Below are 24,956 nucleotides of genomic sequence, written 5' to 3' on the forward strand. Positions count from 1 at the left end.
GGCACTAACTATATGCCCCCACAAGACCAGGGAAGGATAGGCATAACCTCTTTCCCTTCCAAGCCTTGCATCTCCATGCCCTTGCTCTGCCTCCTCCCCACCCCACCTCTTCCCCCGGTAAGGTGGCCCAGGGGACTAGAGAGGCTGGAGGACCAGCACTGGCAGCAGGAGTCTGTGCCCTCTCAGCACTCATCAGCAGGGTGAAGCAGGGAAGCGCAGCAAGGCAGCCTAGTTCGTGCTGCTCTTCAGCAATGCCATGCCGCTTCTGGGGAGTGCTGGGGTGAACCTACCTGCTCCCCCAGAGCAGTGTGGCCAGAGAGCTCGGGGCAGCCTTGCAGCACTTTCCCCACCCCTGCCAGCGACGGGGAACTGCCCAGCGCCGACTCCAGCTGCCAGCGCCCGCCCACCTGCTGGCTGGCCCTTCCCACCTTGGGGTGTGCACATGACCCCTTGTGCACCCACCCACGTATCGTCCCAGCCTTTCATCCCCTTGTTTCTGCTCTGTTGGGGCGCAGGAGCAAACTGTAGAGCCGGGAGGCTCAGAGCCATTGAGCCAAACTGTAAATCCTGTATAAAATGGAAACCACTTCAAGTCAGGGGGGTGCTGGAGCACCTGCAGCTCTGGCACCCCTCCACTTCTGCTTCTTCCTTATTCCACTTCCTTGGTACCTCCCCAACAGTCCTGTCCACTTTTACTGGTGCCAGCCCTCCGTCCTCCCATCTTTCCCCCACAACCCTCCTGTGTCCTCTTAAGGAACTGCAGCTGGTTTTACTTGCTGCTGAGGCAACAGTAAGTTTTGTGAGGGAAGGAAATTTAGGGGTAAGGCAACTCAGTTTTCCATCCTCGGACTTCCCATAGCCCATGATCTCTACCCACCCCTCCCAAACTGGTCTCTGTCCTCCTTCCTAGGTGGGCCTGCCCCAGCAGTTGAGGAACACTGGTGTAGAAGAATCCTTATGAACCTCCCCACCCCACTGCCATCCATGCAAACTTTGATACGGAAATCACACCCTTAGCAGAAAGAGGCTGACTGGGGACATGGGCCAATTTGGACAGAAGCATTGTCATAAGAAGCAGGTAATGCTTCACAGGGTGGGCAAACAACCCTACAAAGCAATTGGATGCCACTGAACTGGGGGTCTCCCTAGGCCAGTGAGGTTAGACTACTTGCAGCTGTTCTCCCATTCTTATTCTCTGATGGCAGCTCCAAACCCTCCCCCAGAGAGGATCACCCACTGAACTGTGGCTCCATAGTACCAGGAACAAAGCACCACACGCAGGGAAGGCGTGGAAAAAAGAGTTTTAATGCTTTTTAAATGGTTAGAAGTCGTTGCATAGGGCGAGAAGGAACCGGGAGGCGCCCGAGGTCCTGAAGAACGGGCGCTCTGTTCTTAGAAGCACTTCCTGTGGACAATGGAAGGGCCAGCTTCGTCATATTCTGGTTTGCTGATCCACATCTGCTGGAAGGTGGAGAGAGAGGCCAAGATGGAGCCTCCAATCCAGACGGAGTATTTACGTTCAGGGGGCGCGATGATCTGTCGAAAGAATTGCAGACAGGACCCAGTTACAAGGTGAAAGCAGGTGGAACGTTTTCAGAAGCCATTAAGCAGGGTATGGGCACCTGACTGAGGGCTGGATTGACCAAGTTACGTTGTTCAGGGCTGTGAAATGTTTCACACCCTAAGCACCACAGTGAGGTTGAACTAACCCCCCCCCCCAGTGTAGACAGGGCTCGTTTGCGGGAAGAATTCTTCCCTCAACCTGCCCACAGCCTCTCAGAGAGCTGGGCTAACCACAGTGAAAAGACCCTTCCGTTGACGTGGGAAGCGTCTACACTGTAGCACAGCTATAAGCATAGCATAGATGTGGCCTTAGCCAGCTCTGATCCCACAAAGTGCCAAGCTGAGCCAACAGTGACCGACAGTCGATGTGGGCCCAGGGGCAAGGTGGGAGAGGGGCCCAGCTCCATGCTGCTGGAGAGGGTGGGGCTAAACATGGAAGGAGCAGGGCGTAGGGCAGCCAGACTGCGATGTTACTCCTCCCAAAGCCACATGGAGCAGCACTGCTGCGGTGGTTGAAAGGGGTCCGGAGCGCCAGCCACCGCGGCTGTTACTTGGGCAGCCGTGTTAGCTAGAGTGCCTCTCCCTTTTGACACAGCAGGTCCTTGTGCATCTGCCCCCATTGCCCACCCCGTTGGTGGGCCTGTGTTCCACCAACTCCCAGCGGCTTTGTGTCAGGCCCTAAGGAGGCTTTGGACCCGTAAAAAGCAAACCAATTTCTGTTACTGCATGTGCTGGCTTGCAGGAGAACAGGGTTTACGTTCCTGCAGGATTTAGGAGCACAGTCTCTTTGGGGCAGGGACCATCTTTGTTTGTACGTTCTCCAGCATGGTAGGTCCTGAGCATAATCAACTGGTGCTTGCAAGGGATGGGGGTGCCGGGAGGGCCTTCCCGAGGAACAGGGAGGGGATACGAGGGGCCCCACCATTAGCAATTTAAATTTTGGAGGGGGCACAGGTGGGCACTGCAGGTCCTAAGTGCTAGCCTGTCCTCCTCCACAGAGTTTAAGGCAAAAGGGGACCATCAGATATATTGCCAGACTCCTTGTACATTACAGGCTACCAGCACCCTCGCACTGATCCCAGCAACCAAAATTAGATCAAATGACTGGGGCTTCTATGCACTCTGGTGAGAATTCATAGATGATAACCGAATACCCCACTGAAAGTCCCTATTTGCTTTGCAGTCAATTGCCCCCTTAGCATTAATAAGCAGGTTTCTGGCATTAGAAACGGGAGGGACAAGCCATTCACTGCATAGCCCTGTATGCTAAGCATGGGAGAAAGCTTGCGTGAGAAAGCCACAGAACAGTCCTGCGAAAAGATGACCTCTGCCTCAGCAGCAGAGGGTCATGCTCAGTTGTGTGAGTTAATGGAATGAAAGAGGATCAAATGATGGACAATCTGGACAAACTTCTAAACGTGGGCACACAAAGTATCTAGGTGGATATTTTCATTTAATGGGAAAAGTTTTACTGCCAAACCTTTTCTGAGGTTACTCTGCATGATCAAGTTATAGATGGTGTGCGTGAGGCAGGGGTTGTCAGACTGCATTGCAATGCACCCCTCTTCTGACAACAAAAAGTTACTGTGTAACCCCAGAAGGGGAGTGGGAGAGCCCCACTGGGCAGGCTATAACCTGAGCCCCATCACCCAGGGCTGAAACTCTCAACTCTGGAGCCAGGCAATGGGGCTCAGGCTCTGGCCTCAGGAAGTCTAACGCCAGCCCTAGCAAACCCATTAAAATGGAGTTTTGACCCACGTTGGAGTCGTGGCCCACAGTTTGAGAACTGCTGCTGTAGGGAGAGAGAGAGAGAGAGAGAGAGAGGGGCCCAGCCCACGGCATAGCAGCCAGTAACCAAGACATGCCTTAATCTTCATTGTGCTTGGAGCCAAGGCTGTGATTTCCTTTTGCATCCTGTCTGCGATCCCAGGGTACATGGTGGTGCCCCCGGAAAGGACGTTGTTGGCATACAGGTCCTTACGGATGTCGATGTCACATTTCATGATGGAGTTGTAGGTGGTCTCGTGAATTCCAGCAGACTCCATGCCTGGGGGGAAGCGGCACGTGATCAGTGTTGCATTACACAGGTGGCACTGACTCGCCATCCATCACCTTTCCTCTTTTGATGCCTGAGCCATCTCTTGCTAGAGCTCATGCAGTGGGAGGTGCATCAGGACACCAATGTATAAATAATCTTTCCTTATAACCTGAATTTTCATGTGCACGTAGCTGGGGGTTGTCTGACACAGGCCTACGAATCTTTACTACAGTGATCTGTACGTTGTACAAGTGACGGACCGACAGAGTCAAGCAGAAAAATCCAGCCTTCTGTCCCCATGTGGAGAGGTTCTAATTAACTCCAAAGGCCAACTCCTGCTCTCTTTTACACCAGTACAACTTTCAGTGAGATTTGCCTTAAACCCATGTAACCAAATAAAGTCTGAGCCACCTCCTTTTCTCCTGTTTGTGGGAATTAGGAGAGAGAGAGAACAAACCACTATGACCTGAGGAATTGCACCAACGTAAAGGTGCCTCAGACATTACCAAGGGGGAGTCCCGCTGTAGAAAATATGGGCTGTAGGAGGGTGGGGGAAATGAGAAGTTACCAGTATATCCCCATCCCATCTGTCCCAGTATTTAAACTGATGAAAAAAGAAAGAAACCAACCTGCCTGCCCTATCAGTTAGTTTATTTAGAAATGAGCTCTAACCAACCCCTCAGATCCACATGCCCTCCCCACTCTGGGTCCAGATCTGAAAGTTGCCAAATCTTTATACAACAAGGTGGTGGGATGGAATAGACCCTCACCAATGAAGGACGGTTGGAAGAGGGTTTCCGGGCAACGGAAACGCTCGTTGCCAATGGTGATCACCTGACCGTCTGGCAGCTCATAGCTCTTCTCCAGGGAGGAGGAGGAGGCAGCAGTGGCCATCTCGTTTTCGAAGTCCAGGGCCACATAGCACAGCTTCTCCTTGATGTCACGCACAATTTCCCGTTCAGCTGAGGAAGGCAGGAGCAAACGCTGTTAGAGCTTCACAGCTCAGATACAATCCCCAGTCCACCAGGCCAAGGGTAGGGAGCAGCGATGGAGCAGAGCTGTCAGAACTGTGGGGCCCATTTTCATTTACTCGTCAGAGTTGAGTAAGCGTGGGAACAAGCTACCAAGGGACATGGTGGATTCTCCATCTCTTGGGGTCTACAAATCAAGCTCAGGTGCTTTAGCAAAATATAAGTTATTGGGCTCAATATAGGAGTAACTGGAGACAACTGAACTGGTCTCTGATAGGCAGACGGTCAAAGTAGATGATCCCGTCTGGTGTTAAACTCTGAATTTGGTCTGGCCTGACATGCTGAGATGTGACCTGTGCCAGCAGAGAGCAGTGTCATCATTAAATATTGTTCCACGCCTGTGACCTTCTTTTCCCCAGCAGCCACAAGCCACTCGTCCCCCTCGAGCACCTCGGTAAATGCCTACCCAATTGTCTTATCAGGGGTGGCATGGGATGGTAAGGGTGCAGCTAGAACAGTATTTCCAACCTGGGGTGCATGCACCTCTGGTGGTACTCAAATGTCTTCCTCTGATGGGGTACTCGGCTCAAAGTCAGTGCTTCTTAACCTAGGGGTGATCACAGGCTGGGTTATGGGCATTTCAAGGGCAGGGTTGGCATTAGGGGGTGGCAGGCAAGGCGGTGGCCTGGGGTTCCATGCTGCAGGGGGGACCCATGAAGCTAAGTTATGTGCTTCAGTCCCATTGCCTGGGGCTTGGGAAAACTGGCTCAAGTGTCACACTGAAATGCAAGTAGGGTACTTACATTCCAGCTGTTTATTTCAGCATTACATGGTAAAATGAGAATGTCAACAATTTGCCAGTAATAGTGCGCTTGCTTTGGTAAGCAAGTATTTTAACTTGGGGTATAAAAGACAAATCCTGAAAGGGGTACAGCAGGCTGGAACTATGGCTATAGGCAATTTCTTCCAACTAACCAGTTATGATTAAGTTGTGTAAACAAATGCATTGTTGCATGTATCTGAAAACTGTAGGTACCGGGGGTATGTATTTTATTTTTGAACAAGAGGTTCTCTATAAAAAAAAAAAAAAAGGTTGAGAAACACTGGGCTAGATGGCCATGAGACACAGCTGGATGTGGCCATGATCTGATCAGAATCTTTCCCACTCTGGGTACTGAAAACTCCTCCTCTCTGCAGCGCTCCAAGGGATGCATTGGCTCAAAAAAAAAATCTGTGTTCCCCATTTGGGGCTCACTAGCCTGCTCCCCAGTTCACTGAGCTGAACTCAGAGACCACAGCAAAAGTTCCCATTTCGTACCTGTAGTGACAAAAGAGTAGCCTCTCTCCGTGAGGATCTTCATGAGGTAGTCCGTAAGATCGCGACCAGCCAGGTCAAGACGCATGATTGCGTGGGGCAGAGCGTATCCTTCGTAGATGGGGACGTTGTGAGTGACACCATCACCCGAGTCCAGGACAATACCTGGAGACAACAGAAGGAGCCAAGTTAAAAGACTGTGGATTGTGCTGGTCCCGCTTCCCTCTGACATGCAGCAAGCAGAGACAAATGTCTGCCTCTGTTACTAACATCAGAATTCCACTCCTCACAACAAGCTGAGCTCTTCCAAGGCAGTACGCTCCAGTGGTTGGGACCCCAGCATAGGACATGGGAGACCCAAGTTCGAATCCCTGTTCCATCGCAGCCTTCCCGTGCAGAGATGACACATGGGGGTGCCCAGGGAATCACATGCACCCTCTAGGGTCGGCCGCCTCCCCGGCGCTCATTGTCAGTGCCACCCCACAGCTGGTGAGTGTGCTGCTCTTGAGTCACGCCCCTCCGGGAGGGTAGTGGGGGAGGAACCACGTCCATGCTCACCAAAAGCAGTACAATGCTTCCAGGAGAAGAGGTGGTGCAGGGGAGGGAGCAGAGAGAGGACTGGTATGGAAGTGGGAGAGGCTTGGAGGGGGCAGGAGCACATGGCTGGTCCCCCCCTTGGAATCCCTGTATTAGTTTCTTCTGTTCCTGTGTGAACCTGAACAAACCATTTTGTGCCTCAGTTCTGTGTACAATGGGGATAACAGCACTGCCTCAAAGGGCCTTCAGCTCTCTACCTATCTATCTAGCCACCTTTGATGGGCAAAGAGAGTACTTTGATTTAAAGTCCTTTTGCCCCAAGCAGCAAACTCCTGTGCCTCAGTACATAAAAGACAGAGACGGCAGCAGCCAATCAGAATAACTTTTGTGACGCATGTGGAGAAAGTAAACAAGGAAGTGTTATATACTCCTTCTCATAATACAAGAAGTAGGGGGTCACCAAATGAAATGATTGGGCAGCATGTTTAAAAGAAATAAAAGGAAGAATTTCTTCCCACACAGTCCATGGTCAGCCTGTGGAACTCCTTGCTGGAGGATGTTGTGAAGGCCAAGACCATAAAAGAATTTTGAAAAGCGCGAGATAATCTCAGAGGAAAGATTCATCAGTGTCTGTTAGCCAGGATGGGCAGGGATGGTGTCCATAGCCTCTGTTTGCCAGAAGCTAGGAATGGGTGGCAGGAACCAGTCCATCAATGGCTGGGAGGTGCACGGATGATGTCCCAAGCCTCTGTCGGAAGCTGGGAATGGGCTACAGGAGAGGGACCACTAGATGATTCCCTGTTCTGTTCATTCCCTCTGTGGCACCTGCATTGGCCACAGTCAGAAGACAAGACACTGAGTTAAATGGACCTTGGGTCTGACCCAGTCTGGCCCTTCATGGCTAGATATAGCTGGCAGGACCGACAGCCTGTATTCCAAGGAGACATGAAGGGTTTCCTCAGCTCCCAGCTGGCTGGCATGGAGGCTGCCATCACTACCAAATTCTAGCCAGCAGCAGGTTAGGCCACACTGTGCTCTTGCTTGGGGCAGGCGCAGGGTTGGGGGGTAAAGCTGCCCAGAGACACCCCCCCCCGCCGGGTCTCGTCGCAGAAACTTTGCCCTGTGCCAGCCAAAGGCCCGTTTCAGGGGACAGTTGCTAGCAGCCCTACTCCACCTCCTAATTGCTCCCCTAACACAGCAAGATTTAGGTGAATCAATAGTTTGGCTGGCTTCCCAGGAGTGATTTTAAAATGTCCTGAGAAAACGCAGGTCCCAAGGTATTCAGTTTCTGCAAAATCAAGCCAACAGCCTGTAAGCACCATCAGCAGAAAAGGAGGAAAGAATGACTCACCAGTGGTACGGCCAGAGGCATAGAGCGACAACACGGCTTGGATTGCAACGTACATGGCAGGGACATTAAAGGTTTCAAACATGATCTGCAAAGAAACCCGACAGAGTTTAAAGGTCAGTGCATCGCCCACAGCCCATGTATATACGATGCATTCAAAAGTGCACAGCTGACTGCCTGAGTCCGATGCATGCCCGCACACACGCCAGACTCGTGTGCTAAACCGCAAGATGTGGTGTTACTGTCGCAGAAACAATGGGGCAGTTGGGTTCTACAATGCACCCCATAACCCAGCAAACACTGGTTGGGTGCTCAGTATCCAAACTCAAACCACCACCTGGGGTGAGGCTCAGCTGGGTGAACAGAGAATTACATCATCCACTATTACAGCAGAATCTCTGAGCTCCTGATTTGCTTCCACAAGTGTGCTACTTATGGGTACCCTCTTTCTGGTGTGGATAAAGAACATCCGCCACAACTAAGAGTAAGATCTAAGGGCATCCCATTCTACAGAGGGACCAGCGCCTTCCATGGCTCAGCTGTATTTTTCCCGAAGAACTTCCAAGAAGGGTTAGATGGCAAATACCGATCCAGTTGCAGGCCATTTTTCTACACCAAATGACACCAGCAAAGGCTGAACATCAGACAGCAAAAGCAAAGCTCTTCAAGTGTGGATGTAACTTCTCAGGTCCCAACACACTCGTGGGACTGCCCCTTTGATGGGACCATCTCTAACATGAGAGTAGCGTTGGTAGGGGACGTTCCAAGCAATTGATGTTTTACCTGGGTCATCTTCTCACGGTTCGCCTTGGGGTTCAGGGGTGCTTCTGTGAGAAGGGTGGGGTGCTCTTCTGGAGCGACTCTTAATTCATTGTAGAAAGAGTGGTGCCAGATCTAGGCCAGAGGAGACAAAACAACAGTGATAGCTCAGACCCCACGCTGAAGGATTGGTTCTTCTATCTGGCTCCATAGAGGGAAGGGATACAGCACCCGTCTACACTGGGGATTTGCACCAGTTGCAGCCCTCAGAGCAGTTGCCCCAGGGCAAGCCTCTCGTGTACAATGGGTTAAACTGAAATTAGCACTGGTGCAGCTTAAAGCAGATGTTAATGCCACTGGTGAATGTGGCAGCTTTAGCCTTGAGATGGCAGCAGTGTGGCTACGCTGGTGGCTGGAATCATGGTAAAGTCACAGCATGGGCCACACTTCAGTCTAGAAATGGGCCTGACTCATCCACATTAACTTCTTTGGCCCAGAATTATTAACCTGTGGCCACAAAACTGCAGCACTGGAGTGAAACAAAGTCAGTGGGGCTCAGATTTGGGGGCCCATTCCTACTTCCCTCCACCCACCCACATCAGGTTAAAACTGAGAAGCCAATTTATGATAAAAGTTAAAGGAACTGAATTTGTGCAGCTGGGCTAACATACAGCTTGGGGGCTGCAGTGAGAAGAGAAGGAAGTGACCCTCTATCGTGTGTGAGCCACATGGAACGAGAGGGATGGAGTAGGTTGGTTCAGGGCGGTAGAGCTAGGAGGGGGAAAAGAATGTTAAGCAAAGGGAAGTACTGGCAGTAGGTCAGTAAACACTTCCTGAGTGAGATCTAATTAGACTGTAGAGTCATCCACCTGAAGAATGGGGCAGCAGCTTTGTTATGTTAGACAAAGTCCTGAAATTAAAAATCATAAGTGGAGTATTGTGTCCAATTCTGGGCACCACATTTCAAAAAGATGTGGAGAAATTGGAGAAGGTCCAGAGAGGAGCAGCAGGAATGATTAAAGGTCTAGAGAACATGAGCCATGAAGAAGACTGAAAGAACTGGGCTTGTTTAGTTTAGAAAAAGGAAAACAGAGGGGCATGATAGTGGTTTTCAAGTACCTAAAACAGCGTTACAAGGAGGAGGGAGGAAAATTGTTCCTTGGCCTCTGAGGACAGGACAAGGAGCAACGGGCTTAAACTGCAGCAAGGGAGGTTTAGGTTGGACATTAGGAAAAACTTTGTAACCGTCAGGGTGGTTAAACACTGGAATAAATTGCCTAGAGAGGTTGTATCCTCTCACTGGAGATATTAAAGAGCAGGTTAGACAGACACTGATCAGGGATGGTCTAGATGGTGCTTGGTCCTAACATGAGAGCAGGGGACTGGACTCAATGACCTCTCGAGGTCCCTTCCAGTTCCACTGTTCTAGGCTTCTATTGCGCTCACGATAGAATTTCTGTAAGTGTGCCGTGTCTCCCCCAGTGGCCTGTTGCTGTAGTCATTCCTTTGGCTCAAGTGGTAGAGACCTGTGGTTTGGAGATGATGTGTTGAAGATTCAGTCCTCTGTTGATTATGTTTGGTGGCCATTGTTATGTAAATGATATTAATAACCCTGCTTCAGCTACAGCAACTGTACACGGTAAAGATTTCTGTGTTCAACCTGACACAAGAATTCATGCCAGTGTCACAGGGCCAACAGACAAGGAACGGCCAGAGCTAAAAATGTGAGTTGCTACAACTTCAGCTAGAGAGCCTGACTCTCAAAGGAGGAATGTTAAACTCATCCTCTGAGAGCAGGCGCAGAAGGGGAACATGCAACGCAATCTCCAGGGAGTGACAGGAGCACAGTTAGCCATTAGAAAGGAAAATTAAAATCAATCATGTTGACGAGCCCTCCGCTTTTTCTATTGGACTCCCCAGAGGGGTGGGATTATTCAAGGCAAATGATCCAAAACATCAGAAGAAAAGCAGTGGAGCAAGTGGAGGGGGTTTCTTTTTGCTGATGGAATCGGAAACAAAAACAAGAGCTTTCTTCCCTACCTTCTCCATGTCGTCCCAGTTGGTGATGATGCCGTGTTCGATGGGGTACTTGAGAGTCAGGATTCCTCTCTTGCTTTGAGCCTCATCCCCCACGTAGCTGTCTTTCTGGCCCATACCCACCATCACACCCTAGAAAATAGCAAGGGAGAAGTTGCCAGGGCTGTCTTCCCTCTCAGACACACTGAGGGCAGAAAGCGGGAGCCCACAACAACCTTAAAAATACCTTGCCTGTAAAGGCTCAGTTTAAATAAACTCCCCAAGGTCACAGATTCCCTAACCCTGGGAGATAATTGCTGCCACCACCAAGTGATAAAGCCCCCCTGAAAACCCAGGAAGGCACACTCCCCCTGGGGCACCTGGCATTGGCCACTGTCACAAGACCAAATACTGGGCTGTATGGACCTCTGGTCTGACCCAATATGGCCACTCATGGCTAGATGTAGCTGGCAGGACTGACAGCCTGTACACCAAGAAGACATGGAGGGTTTGCTTGCCTCTACCTCCCAGCTGGCTGGCGCAGACCAAATTCTGGCCATCAGCATCTTAGGTTGCACTGTGCTCTTGCTTGGGACAGGTGCGAGGGGGCTGAGCTCGGGGAACTAGAACCCAAGAGTCCTGGCTCCCAGCCCCCTGCTCTAACCACTCCCAGCCCCAAGAGAACCCAAGAGTCCTGGCTCCCTCCACTCGACTCTCATCCCCCTCTGGAGGCAGGGGTGCAGAATGGAACCCAGGACTCCTGGCTCCCAAGTCTCTGCTCTAGCCACTATGTTATGCTCCTACCCTGCTTCCTGTGTGTGGGGGGAGGGGTGGAGGGTGTTGAGAAAACCCAAGAGTCCTGTCTCCCAGCCTCCCTCCTCTCTAACCACTCGATCCCACTCCCCTCCTGGTGCTGGGTTTAATTCCAGGGGTCCTGGTTCCCAGCCCTACCCTCCCACTCTAACCACTAGATCAGTGCTCAGCAACTTGTGTCACCCAGTGGCTCACTTCCGCACTCATTACTAATCCAATCCTCTTCCTCTCCCCCAGAGCCATTCTCGCTTTAAAATGGGGATAACAACAGGGACCTCTTTCCTGTGGGCATTGTGGGGCTGATTAGTTAAACGCCTTTGCAGTATCTTGGGGCCCAGTAAGAGCCAAGTGACATGAAGTGGATTAATTTAAATAATCAGAGGCAGCTGTCCTGGCCCTGCAAGCACTGGGGGGCACAACCCCCTTTCCTCTCAGATCGCAGGGCAAGATGCAGCACAGGGCCCAAAGATACTTCCCAACTGAACAGGAAGGTCTTGATTTACTTCACCCTGCTTCAGTGGGAAGGGCTGGACTAGATCAATATAGCTGGGTTTAACCCTCGCAGTATTCAGGAGGCAGGTCAGCACCAGCCCTATTTTATAGAGGGGGTAAACTGAGGCACCGAGCAGTTAGACATTTTCAGAAGCATCCCACCCATTTTGGAGGCCCAACTTGAGGTCCTTCAAGAATGATTTTTTCCCCAAGTGCTGGCCACCCACCGCTCCACCCAAAGCCAATGGAAGCTGTGTGCGCTCAGCACCTCTACAGATTGCCCCTGGGATGTCCCAAATTCAGCACTCCAGGGGCACACGCAAACCAGCATCTGTTTATGAACAATGTTGGCTTCAGCCAGTTGCCCAAAATCTGCCATGCTGCTGGGAACACAGGGGTCCTCATTCCCAGCCCAGTCCTTTATTAGTCATACAAGCAGGGCACAGAGGAACCTTAGCCATGATCCCGGCCCTGATTGTGCTAGTTGCTGGATAACCACAGAACAAAAAGACAGTCTCTGCCCCAGTTGGTTTACCGACCTTTACTTCAAGATTCTTTTTATACAAGATTAATATATGAATCATGGATGTTACAACCATGTTCTAGGCACAGGCTGGTGATGGTTATCAGCAGAACATGTTATAGAAATCTCATTAACCACTTGGATCTATAACAATTCATCAGCCACTTATCAAACCCCTATTAACCACATATTAACCCTTCATACACAGAACTGCAATATAAAAGGGGACCAACAATTTGTCAGATTTTAGGGCCCGATTAGGCTGGGTCACCAACCAGGCCGGGATTGTTCAAGCCCGGTATGCGATGAACATGAAGGAGCATCTCAGCTCAGTTCACATTGGCCCCAGTTGTGCAATTGCCTTCCTGGATTTGAATGGGATTTCCCCAGGCACTAACCTGGTGACGTGGGCGACCCACTATGGATGGGAAGACAGCGCGTGGGGCATCATCGCCAGCAAAGCCAGCCTTGCACAGCCCGGACCCATTGTCGCAGACCAAAGCGGTGGTCTCCTCTTCACACATGGTGGAGCTAAGCGATGCTGGAATTCAGAGGCACCTGGGGGAGGCAGAGATGAAGAGGAACGTTAAAAACTACATGCAGCTCTGAATGGCTGTTCGAGGGTTGGACCAAACACCGTTCTTGGATACACCCAGCTGACCACAGAGGAGTCAACAGACTGCTACAGGGGAGAGTGGAATCCAACCCCATGTTGGCAAGGGATCCAACAGAGAAAGCCCTTTAATAAAGGCTGCCTGTGGGCTGGTCAACAAGCACTGGTCCAGAACCTCAGCTGGTGTAAATTGGTGTCAATGGAGTGACAAATTTTCCTCAGCTATAGGCTGCCCTACTGGATGCAATGATCCCCTCTCTGTGCCTACATACTGCATGTTTTGTCCCTTACAGAGGCAGGTGAGCTGGCGATAAGAGATTCAAATAGCTGGCGCTACATTCACTCAGATGACTTCACCTGTACCAGCCACTCCAGGGCCCCTGTGGCGTATAAAGTCAGTCACGAGAGAGCAACATTAGTGGTTAGAACCATCTGGCAAAGGCTCGGCCAAATGAAGCGAACCTTATGCCATGCCCCAGAAGCTTCAGTGGGAATTTTCAGGCTGTAAGGGACCATTACAGCTACCTAGCCTGTCTCCTGCAGAACACAGCCCAGAGAACCTCAGCCAGGCAGTCCTTCATCCAGCCCATCACTCCGGTTTGACCTAGAATCTTCTAGGAGACCTATCCTTGACTTAAAGACTCCAGCTGATGGTGAATTCATGGTGGCTGTTGGTTAATTACCCTTACCATTTAATCTTCTCAATCTTATTTCCACTCTGAATCTGATGACAACCAGAGGGGAAACATTACAGAGCTTTCCACTGCTGTCACGCTCCTTCCTGCTCTCAATAGCTCACATCTAAGAACTGTGAGGAGAACCACCTCCCTTAGACTCAGCCACTGACATGGAGTATGGGGAGAGAGACCACCTATAAAGTGGCCAGCCCCAAAACCCTGCAGCCAACACCATGGATTGCACTTGGAAGCAGATAGGATGTCCAGAGCACAGCTGGAGCGGGTCCACCCCAAACAGGTGCCCACAACGTTATATGTAGTGGTAAATGCAATGGTCACCTTTTCGGGGCAGCTTTAGAAGCCAGGGCAAAAGTGCCCAGTTTGCTTTGGTCTCCTGGCCCTTCTTGCAGAGGCCAGGAGCGAATCGCAGAAACTAGAAGTGGAGGTAGCAGGGTGAATTGGGACACTGTGCACGTTGTTAAAGGTGCTTTAAAACGCGTCCTTTTTAAACTAGCCTAAATTCTCTCGGCTGCAACTACAAAGCCCTGTAGAATCCCAGGAACATCGCTGGGGTTGCAGTGGAGGAAGTGTCAGTTGTGGTCTATGCTAGGCAGGAAAGTCAAATGCAGATATGCAGTTCTAGCTATGGCAATTGCATAGCTAGAATCGACTGATTTGCAATCCACTTACCTGGCTGTCCTCTCTAAGTAAGGTCAACCACGCCAGATAGGTCAATTTCATGTGTTTCCACTGGGTGTCCAAAATTGAACCATGGAAGATCGACCCTGAGCAGATCCATCTTCTGGGTAACATGGACGTGGCCTAATAATTCAGCCTTCTCCCTTTAACGAAGTTCTTTCTGAACATCTTCCTACACAAGCGGGACCTGCACTACAGAAGACAGTGGAAGTTTTTCCACTGACTTACATGAGCCATAGGTTGAAGAGGTACAAACCTTGTGGCTGGTGGCAGCTATGCAGTGGGTCACAGGTGTCAGGCCGACACAGATGGAAGCATCTTATTTAACATAAAGACTCGTCATGGCTTGGATGAGAGAACGGCCTTGGTCTGACAGACCAGGCCCACATGAAGGCTGGGAATCAGGGAGATGTTAGAAATGAAACTGCTGGAGGGGGAGTTTTAATATCATGTACCTGGACGGCAATAAGACAAAATAAATCAAGGGCTCATCAGGAGGTAATTCACCTTGGAGCTGGATATATGTTTTAAACATGCAAACTGCTCCCCAGGTTGGGAGGAGCTTCCTTAGACACGAGACAACCAGGCATAAATATTCATTTATAGGGAGTCTCCATCGCAAACTGACTCCTTGCTACAGCTCAGTAATAGATGTTAACACAGACATAATCTGCATAACCACAGAACGCTACAACCCTCTCTGTCCCTCATCCAGTGAACAGACAGTGATCCGCAGTTAGTTTTAAACAGCAGTGCATGCTCATTAGCTTGTACGACTGACACAGATGTGCACACCTGGAGGAGAAAATTCTCCATCCGCAAAGTGCAGGGAGCCTGGCCTCGTGCGGTGGTCTGGGCAGGTCTAAACTACAGGGGAAGGTCGAATTAAGGCACACAATGTCGCTAATGTTAGCGTACCTTAATCTGGGCTTCAGTACGATCGTCACTAAGGGAGGTCGATGGCAGCCTCCTCTTACTCCTAATGAAGAGGTCAGAGTACCGGCACTGATGTAGGCACCCTGTAAATTCAATTTAGTGTGTCCCTACCAGGCACACCAAACCGAACTCCAGAAGATCGACCCTAGCAGGTCCATTTTCCCTGTAGCGTAGATGTACCCCCAGTGTAAGTCAGAGGAGTTGCTCTGAAGTTACATGGAGGGTGTGAAAGCAGAAACTGGCCCTTTGTATATAAATAAAGCAAGCTATCCCAAAGGATCATTTCAACCTGCACTTCATAAAGCTGAGCCCTCACTGCACAGCCTGTGAAGTGAGATTGGAGATTACCTGGTTTACTGTATCAGAGGGAGCCCAGTTAGTCTGTATCTTCAAAAAACAACAAGAAGTCCTGTGGCACCTTAAAGGCTAACGGATATTTTGGAGCATAAGCTTTTGTGGGCAAAGACCCACCTCTGATGAAGCAGGTCTTTGCCCACAAAAGCTTTTGCTCCAAAATATCTGTTAGTCTATAAGGTGCCACAGGACTTCTTGCTGGTTCAGTGTGCTGCTGCTCTGGCCAGCAATGTGGTAGCAGGAAACGGCTGACACATTAGGAATAGAGGGCTTGAGTCGTCTCCCTGGCTACGCCTACACTACGAGCACCTGTCTACAGAAGTTACTGTTAGAAGAGATGTTCTGACAAAGCCTCTGTTGACTGACTGTGTCTACACATAAAAACGGAATTTTTTTGGATCTGTTCTGTAGATAAAAGGGCCCCCTGGAGCATCTACACAGCCTTTTTTGTTGACAGTTTGTGTGTGTGGAGCTGTTTCGTGAGTTTTGTGGACAAAACTCTCTAGTGTAGACTTAGTCCCTGTGTTTGATGCCTGGCTGACAGACATCACCTGCACAGCTCCCATTGCAAGATGCTGCAACAGAGGGTGATTCCTGACCAGCTGCTGGCATTGCAGAGTAGCCCACCAGGGAAGAGGTGGGGGAAGGAGTTTAGCAGCATTTCATGCCACAATACAGGACATTGCTTCCCTCGGACCCTTTAAAAATCCCCGGGCCAAATCCTCAGCTGTCAGGGAGAAATGTCCATTTATAATCAGCTGAGGGTTTCCTACCCCATGTCCACTGCTGGAAGACAGTGGTTCCAGGAATTACTCAGGCCCAGTGGCAAGTAATCATCCCTGCTGCTTAAGCTTCTTGGGGGTGTTTGATACAAACTGTATGAAGCTCTCTGGCCAGTGTCATGTAGGAGCTCAGACTACATGAACTAATGGTTCTCCTGGCCTTAGAATCTATGAATCAAAACGGGTGAATTCCAGCCAACTTGCATTGTCAAATCTCCCCATTACAAATGGCGCATCCTTCCCTAAAGCAGAAGGCAAATCAAGCATCTTAATACCCAGGATGCATTAATTCACTGTAATTGGGAACCTGCTTGGTTTTAAAAGAAAAGTTAACAATAATGCCCTGCTCAGTTTTATCTAGCGCTTTTCATCCCTCCATTTCCAATGCAATTTACGAAAGAGGTTAGTATAATTTCAGATGGGGAAGCAAAGGCAAGCCTGAGTCCCCAGCCATACTCTATCCACTAGGCCACACTGCCTCACCAGTAGTCCTTATTCATAGCCAATAGTGCCAAGCTAATATGCTATCCATCCGTGGCAAGGGCTGCCTCTTTCTCCAAGTGTGGTTAATCCTTAGTGAATGCTACAGGAATAGAAATAATCAATCTTACAGTCTTTACTCATGGAAATCTTCCACTAACATCCGTGAGAATTTGCTCTAAGTCTGCTCCTCTGATGGACGAGACCTACTTGTAAAATATCATCTTACAATTCAGCATCCAATGGAAAATACACTGTTAAAAATGGCCTAAGCGACTTGACATAACTGGTTGAAAGTAATGCATGCAAACCCAGATTCTAACCTCCCTGCGCCAGTCACAGAGGAGTTACTCCTGATTCATGCCAGTGTAAGTGTAATCCGAATCAGGCCCTTGTGTCCCATCAATGCAATGTGTACACTTGAGTGCAAGTGGCAGCGTATCAGATTTGGAGACATTTGTGCATGTTATGCAGTCTGGAATCACACTAAATGTGTGAAATATTTCTGTACTCAGCTCCGCTTCAGGTACACTGCCACCTTATTAGGAGCTATGCTAGATTTGTGCTGATGGAACTGAGATTAGGCTCTGATCCAATTCATTTTCAGTTGGCGGTAAATCAAGGCAGAATCTGACTGCCTTTCTTTCGCTTAACCTACATCTCTCTCGAAAAGCTCCTGGGGCTCAAAGCAGACATAAAAGCATTGGCAAATCGGCTGGGAAAGAAAAAAATATTTCTACTTTAAACATCACATTGGCTTTTAATGCCTCAGTTTCCTGGCAGCATCTGTGGAGTAAACATGACCACCCTCTTGAGTTTAACAGCAGGAGCATTGCAGAGACACTGGACAGAGGACTAGATTCCGATTCATTTGACTGTTGATAGTCTAGAGCAGTGTTTCTCAGCCAGAGGTATGTGGACCCTTGGGGGTACACCAAGATCTTCCAGAAGGTACATCAACTCATCTAGATAGTTGCCTAGTTTTACAACAGCGTACATAAAAACACTAGTAAATTGGGTACAACCTGAAAGTTCATTCAGGCAGCAACTTGTTTCTACTGCTTTATAGGCCTTACACTGAAGTGTAAGTACAATATTTCTATTCCAATTCATTGATTTGAGAATAGGATGGTAGAAAGTCAGCAAGTTTCCACTAGTCATCTTCTGTAATATTTTTGCACGTTTTGGCAAGTAAGTAGGTTTTAAGGGGTAACTTGGTATGCAAAACAAATCTGAGTCCTGAAAAGGGTACAGGAATCCAGACAGGTTGAATAGGACTTGTTTCAAGACCTCAGATTACCTTAAGACCATGTTTCTAAACTGGTGGTATACGCACCCATAGAGAATTCTGGGAGTACTTTTTAAAAAGGGGTACTTTATGCAAAAAAAGGGGGTTGAGAAACACTGGTCTAGAGGAAGCCAAATAGAACAAGAATGAGTGAGGTTAACTTCTCCAATGAACAGCTCTATAATACGGTTTCTCCCTGGAGACTATTGCAATGCCCTTTCAAAACCAATTCTGTTGTAAGAGATCACATAGGCAGGAAGGTAGGTAATCACTAATGCTCTGAAAAACACAGGCAGTTTTCCTTTTATCCGGTTTGCATTGGCCCCAGTTGGCCGTAACTCTTTATCAGCATGAATCAGAGCCTGAGACAAACCCCACTGGAGCTAGAGTAAACACACACACGAGACTACATCACAGGCTTTCCCAAAAATGGAAATAATTTTTCCCAACTCCTGGTTTGCAGAAGGCCACTCCCAACATTTCTCTTCCGATCTGCAGACCAAGCGGAGCTCCTAATGTAAAACAGTACTAATGCAAGAGCAGGGCAGACAAAGCTGTCAGCATTTACCAGTGACCAATGTCAGTTTCAGTTCCCACTGAGGACAGCATAGCATTATTAGCACAATGAAGGACCTATAGGAAACTCACAAAACTGATCAACTCCAATGATCTGTTGTATGCAAGATCACTAACCCTCTTTCCCCACAACTGACTCTCCTGCTTTACATCCCCACCCACCAAGTTCAGGTTTTTTTATATTTTCCCCTCTGGCCCACACTGTGTCCAGAGCTGACTTCCAAGACAAATCTGTGTCATCTGTTGGCTTTTCATCCATTTGTAAGTAAGCCACCCTGCACTCACATTGTGAGCAACGCATCAGACCAGCAGCCCACTTTGCCGCTGTGTTCACTTCCCTATTGCAAAACCAGAACGGTAATGGGCATGAGCGTTAAAAATCAGATCAGCCCAAAATGTATACGCAGCCTGGCTCCCCCAGGAATTCCAGGAAAATTGCAGCCTAAGCTTTGCTCTTTTAAAGCTGCAGACACTGATTATGCTGCATCCCAGAGTTTTTCCTCTCTGTCTCACTTTACATGATGCATCTTTAATATGCCCACAGAAAGAGACCTTGACGCTGCTTCCCCTTTTGCTGCCACAGTCTCCTCACCAGTCCCCCAAAAGGCACAGGCTGGGAGCAATTTGCAGGTGCAGTTGGAGCCAGTGACTTAACAGCAACACAACTAGAAGAATGTTATTCTTGTAGGTTTCCTTAGTTGCCCCTAGATGGACCTTCTGGACCTTAGCAATGCTTGCGATAGCAAAGAGAGAATAGATCTTTTGCAGTACTCACCAAGAACACAAGAGTTCCTTTCCTCTGGGACTGCGTTCTGATGTGCCTTTGGTATAAATACCAGTGAGACTATGAAACCTCAGAGGCGGATCCTCCTTAAAGAGAGACCCTAAAAAGGCTAACTGATGGTGTGTTAGCCATATGGCCATATAAGGTGTTTTATTTCATTATATTGACCTCGGACTCTTGGTAGAACCAAGCACAGTTAATTATTGTAAGAAAAATGTATGCATGAGTATTTGGGCGGCAACACCCCTTTATGAATCTGTTCCTTTTATGCTACACTTCAATAAACAAGCTCGACACAAGTCCTTATAAGCTATGTTCAAAAAGGAAGTGGAGTCACCTACAATTCCTGGAGAAAGAAATATACCAAGAATGGCAGTTGGGCCTCCACTGTCTGGCCTGTGGGTCTCGCTCCTTCTTCACAATTCAGAGTAAACGAGGAATGCGGAGAAGTGGAAGTATCTCATTACAAGCAGGGACTGGAATTTGGTGGTGTCTGCAGCGCTGGGGTAGGTCTGGCTATTGATTGGGTTATTTAAAACGAGGGGTGTGAGCCAGCAGTTCAAAACCAAAGCGAATCCAGAGTCGCTCCAGATTTACAGAGGGGGGACAGCAATTTCAGCCTCCATCCTGGAACAGGTTTGCAGCACACACGTGAAGTTCCACTGAGGGTCACCAAGGCCCAGCCTGCCTGGAGCCTGTTGCAGGATTGAGTCTTTATCAGGGTGTAAATGAACAGAATTTGGCCCACCTGCATGGTGCAAATCCAGAGCATCTCCATGGATGTCTGAATCGCCCCTCTGGATTTACACTGGTAGAAGAGCTGAGTGTGGCCCAGCATCTGAATTGCGCACCAGCACATCAGCAATATTATAAAATTATTCTCCCTTCTATTTGCACCAGCTTAATTCCAGCACTCTCCTACTGCACCTGACCCTTTCTAGAGTTATTATACTGAGATCATCAGAGTGCCTCCAGGTTTACTCCAGCTGTACATGAGAGCAGAATGTGGTCTGCTCTCCCTGCAACCAGAGCGGGAAAAGTACCCAAAGGGTTACTTGAGTAAAAGTACAGCTGCTTTGGGGAGGGGACTGTACTTAAGTACAAGTCACCCGTGTCCCTCTGGGAATCTACTGAGTAAAAGTACACACATGCATCCACACTTCTATTGTGTTCAAGTATCCAGAAGTGAAAGCAGCTGCACTTTTACTAAAGTAGCTTTTGGGGCACCTTCCCTACCTCTGCCCACAACACACCTGCCAATCTGATAGAGAGGTCCCGATCCTGTGATGACGACACCAGAAGCAGCATCACGTCCAGGAGCATCACTGAATCTGTAGACAGCCAGATGCTCAGCTGATGTAAGCTGATGGCATCACCTGGGAACTGGCCTGATATTCAGCAGGATGTTACAGAACAAAACTCTCCCCTGCCAATTGAATAGGGCTGAGCCGATGAACTCTAGCCCCTTGAGAGCATCACATTCAGCAGTGACAAATTTCCTTAGGCCTACTTGTGTACCTGTCTAATCCACAAGTACACAGGAGTAGCGCATCCAGGCACAGATCATGTAGTAGTAAGTTTCTTCCATGCCTACATCTTGACACATAGGCCATTGATGACCTTTCACCAGCATCCTCTGTGTAGGGCGATCTTTTCCAGTTCTGACCGGGGTATTCTGTCTTCTTAGTGTCTGCCTTCAGGTCTATGACAGGTGTTTATTGGCACTTTCTTTTCTTTCTTCTTAATGGGTTCCAACTTAATGCTTGCCTGATGGTGGTGGTGGTTAGTTTTCTAAGGGTACGTCCAATCCACCATCATCTTCTTGTCCCAATTTCTTCTTCATCAGGAAGTTGGAGAGTCAGTTGCCGCAGGTCTTGGTTACTGATGGTGTATGGCCAGTGGATCTGGAGGATTTTACGGTGGCAGTTATCGATGAGCGTCTGGATTTTTTGGACAGTCCTCTTTGTTGTTCATCAAGTTTCTGCTCCATACAGGACTGATTTGACATTGGAGTTGAATAATCTGAGCTTAGTCCAAGTTCTGATCTGCTTACAATTCCAGCTATTTTTCACGAGGAGAAAAGCTGTTCTTGCTTTCCCAGTCCTCACTCTCACATCACCATTGGTACCACCCGGATATGTGAAGACCTCAACTTTTTCCAGTACCCGTCTGCCAAGTATAACTGGCTCTGTGCTACTGGTGTTGATTTTCAAGGTCTTCCTTTTTCCCTTGTGGATGTTCAAGCCAACTGTTGCCGAGATGTTGGCAAGGTGTGATATCATCTTTTGCATGCAACCACAGCGGCGTTGGAAATGAATGTGCAACAAACAGGTATTAGAATGCAGACCCAAAATCAGTATATGGGGATCCCATTGACTTCAGTGGTGCTTCTGCATCTAGGAGGCTAGAAAAATCCAACCCTTCGCAAGGTGAACCTCACCTTTAAAATAAAGCATAACATAATGTTAGGGGTGTGAAGTTGATTCCTTCTTAGTGGTGGGTGCTCATCAGCAGAGGGTGACATGATCTTTATCTATATTATACATACCAAAACTGTGGTAAAAGAACATTAAAAAAAAGCTGTAAAGTCAGGCACTCAAAAGTTGGAAAATGCCAGCATTAGGGTTGCCTCTGCAATCTTAATTCAGGCTCGCTGCTGTGCGTCTGCATTACAACCCTGTCTTGAATGATCACAATGTTTCTTCCACATGATTCTTGCTGTCAGAATGAATCAATCCCATTGTAGAACAATGTATTTTTTCCCCTAATCTCACTCATGGAAATTGCTAAACTGCTTTAGCTGAAGCTTTCCAAAAGAAAATTCAACCCAGGGCAGACACCCCAGCATGGAGAATGCCAGCGCAAACAACATTATAACCAGCTAAAAATAAGATCCGATATTAGGAAATGTTGAGCAGCCCTAATAATAGAAGGTAGTTCCAGCTGTAATACTTTGTCTAAGGCCTTTGGAAGCTTGTTCTATTGACTTGTGCTCTTAAATCACTTAGGCACTGAGAGAAAGCCAACTCTATTGCCTGTATCATAAGTGCCCACCTAGCAGTTCCAGCTGAGGATCAGTGTCCATCATACTCAATGCTGTTCAAACACATAGTAAAAAGACAGTCCCTGTTGGGAGGTCTCACAACTTAGGGCTATAGGTGGATAAAATAGACAAACACAGGTGCTGACGGGGAATTGGGATTATTAATCCGTATTGAGAGCAGAGTTAATTTACTCAGACCGGATGGAAGTGACAGCTCTCAGAGTCCAGGGACAGACACACAAACATATGGCAATATCAGGAGTCTTCCTGTCTGGAAGTTCAGCCTCTCTGTTGCTCATATGACAACAGCCCATTACCTGCCATGCTGAACATGTGCTGCTGCTTTTTCTGACCTCCCTCCAACAGAGAATTTATAAAAACCTATCTATATGAGCACACGAGGTGCATCTCCTTCTAGTATGACAAAGTGCTCTCACATACCCTGAGCAAGCCCCAGCTGACCAACGTGTACAATGGAAGGCAAAAATCACTGTCACTTTGTAATGGCGGATTACAACAAACTGGCTAACATGTATCACTGTCTGTTGGACTGGTTCAGAATGGCTCGGTTGTGTGTCATTGGCCCCATATTGCCAAAAGCTAAGTGGAGAGTCTCCTTTAGCTCACAATGGTAGAAGCCAGTGCCCTTAAAACAGAGGACATGAGGTCCACACCACCAAGATCCAAGTGGGCCTGAGGGGCAGCGCAGTCACAGCTATGAATGTCCTCTTTCAATTTCTCAAGCCTCCTTGACTTCAGGTGGGTCAGTTTCCCCACGTGGCTGCAGGAGTTAGGAATGCAGAGGGCACAGTGCAGGGGTTCGGGGCACTGGAGGTGGGTGCAGGCATTGGGGCAAAGAAGGCATGGTGCAGAGACTGGGAGGAGGGGCATGATGGGGAGCCTATAGGGGACCAGGGCAGTGGTGGGCGTCATGACCATGGGGACCAAGGGAACCAAAATGAAAATTTGCCCAGGATGCCATTTTTCTAAAGGCCAGACCTGTGTAAGACACTCACCTCAGGCAGCTGGTCAGGTGCAAGGTCTCTCCTCTCCTCTTGCTGTAGTCACTGGGGGGCTGCCAATCATGTCACATCCTCCTTCCTTCATTGCACAGGTAGAGGAGCCAGGGATCACCTGCTGGGAGCCTGCTGCCTCAGGCACAGGTCTTGGGGAGGTCCTTTGCAGCTCTGCCTGAAGCAGCATTCAAACTCCAAGAAGCTGAGCCTTGCTGGAGCTGACCACCCAACCCTGAATATTCCTGGGGCCGAGGCACCAGCTGCCCATAACTCTCGGCCTATGGGAACAAGATATATCAAGGGCATTCTGGCATGTAGCCCCACCAGACAGACACAGACCATGCCCAGTGGAACTCTTACCAACAAAGCTCTTCGGATTAAAGAGACTACCTCCCCAACCTGGGACCCACACAGCTACTGCTCCACTGCATGACGCTCCAGTGATGCTGAGGTGAACACGGGCACTTCCACAAAGCATTTCTCCACCCCCAACTCTACAGCCATCTTACATCTTACCAGCCTGCTAATCCATGGTAGCTGGTGGCCTCCTTTCAGCAATGGACACATCAGGTGAAGGCATCGGCCCCTCTTAACCAGAGTTTGCTTTGCAGCTGCTAGGGCAGTCATTGCCCCCAGGGACCCAGCTGCTGCTCATTATCACCTGCTGGAAGCCCTTGGCATTTACTTGTGGCTGGCGTTACTGAAGAGACTTCTCCTGTTTCATAAAATCATAGAACTGGAGGGGACCTCAAGAGGTCATCGAGTCCAGCTCCCTGCCCTCAGGGCAGGGCCAAGCACAATGTAGACCACCCCAATATATGGCTATTTAACCTGCTCTTAAATGTCTCCGGTGATGGCAGTTGATTCCAGCGTTTAACCACCCTGACAATCCGCGAGTTCTTCCTCATGTCCAACCTAAACCTCCCTTGCTGCAGTTTAAGCCCACTGTTTATACAGGACCAAGCTGTAAGAGCCCGTTAAACTGCTTCCCCAGGCAAAATCCTATTGAAGTCAATGGCAATCTGCCAGAGTAACGATCATGGGCCCGATTCTGAACTTGCCCATTTCAGGTAGGAGTTACTCCACCAATGCCAGGGGAGAACCACTGCTGCAAAACAATTGAGGGCAACAAAAATGATGAGGGGGTTAGAGCACATGACTGATGAGGAGAGGCAGAGGGACCTGGGCTTATGCACTCTACAGAAGAGTGAGGGGTGATTTGATAGCAGCCTTCAACTACCTGAAGGATGAGCTTCATAGAGGATGGAGAGAGGCTGTTTTCAGTGGTGACAGAACAAGGAGCAACAGTCTCATATTGCAGCAGGGGAGATCT

General features: G+C 48.9%; 1 protein-coding gene across 1 annotated transcript; it reads right to left on the bottom strand.

Moving 5' to 3' along the window:
- Nucleotides 1–1,285: 1,285 nt before the first annotated feature.
- On the bottom strand, nt 1,286–19,688 carry ACTG2 (actin gamma 2, smooth muscle). Its single transcript, XM_074981915.1, has 9 exons — nt 19,556–19,688; nt 12,774–12,933; nt 10,572–10,700; nt 8,556–8,666; nt 7,776–7,860; nt 5,891–6,052; nt 4,372–4,563; nt 3,429–3,610; nt 1,286–1,536 (listed from the first exon to the last, which is right to left on the bottom strand). The coding sequence occupies exons 2-9, from the start codon at nt 12,897–12,899 to the stop codon at nt 1,393–1,395; spliced, it is 1,131 nt and encodes a 376-aa protein (XP_074838016.1). The 5' UTR covers nt 12,900–12,933; nt 19,556–19,688; the 3' UTR covers nt 1,286–1,392.
- Nucleotides 19,689–24,956: the final 5,268 nt, after the last annotated feature.

This window comes from Carettochelys insculpta, chromosome 31 (genome assembly GCF_033958435.1).
Source record: "Carettochelys insculpta isolate YL-2023 chromosome 31, ASM3395843v1, whole genome shotgun sequence".
NCBI lineage: Eukaryota > Metazoa > Chordata > Testudines > Carettochelyidae > Carettochelys > Carettochelys insculpta.

What these genes read in the sequence shown, in the direction of transcription:
- ACTG2 (XM_074981915.1), bottom strand. Translation starts at nt 12,899, where the DNA reads ATGTGTGAAGAGGAGACCACCGCTTTGGTCTGCGACAATGGGTCCGGG. An exon ending in TGGGTCGCCCACGTCACCAG is followed by an intron (nt 10,701 to 12,773) that starts GTTAGTGCCTGG and finishes GCTATTTTCTAG; the next exon opens with GGTGTGATGGTGGGTATGGG. An exon ending in CTACTCTTTTGTCACTACAG is followed by an intron (nt 4,564 to 5,890) that starts GTACGAAATGGG and finishes TGCCTTCCTCAG; the next exon opens with CTGAACGGGAAATTGTGCGT.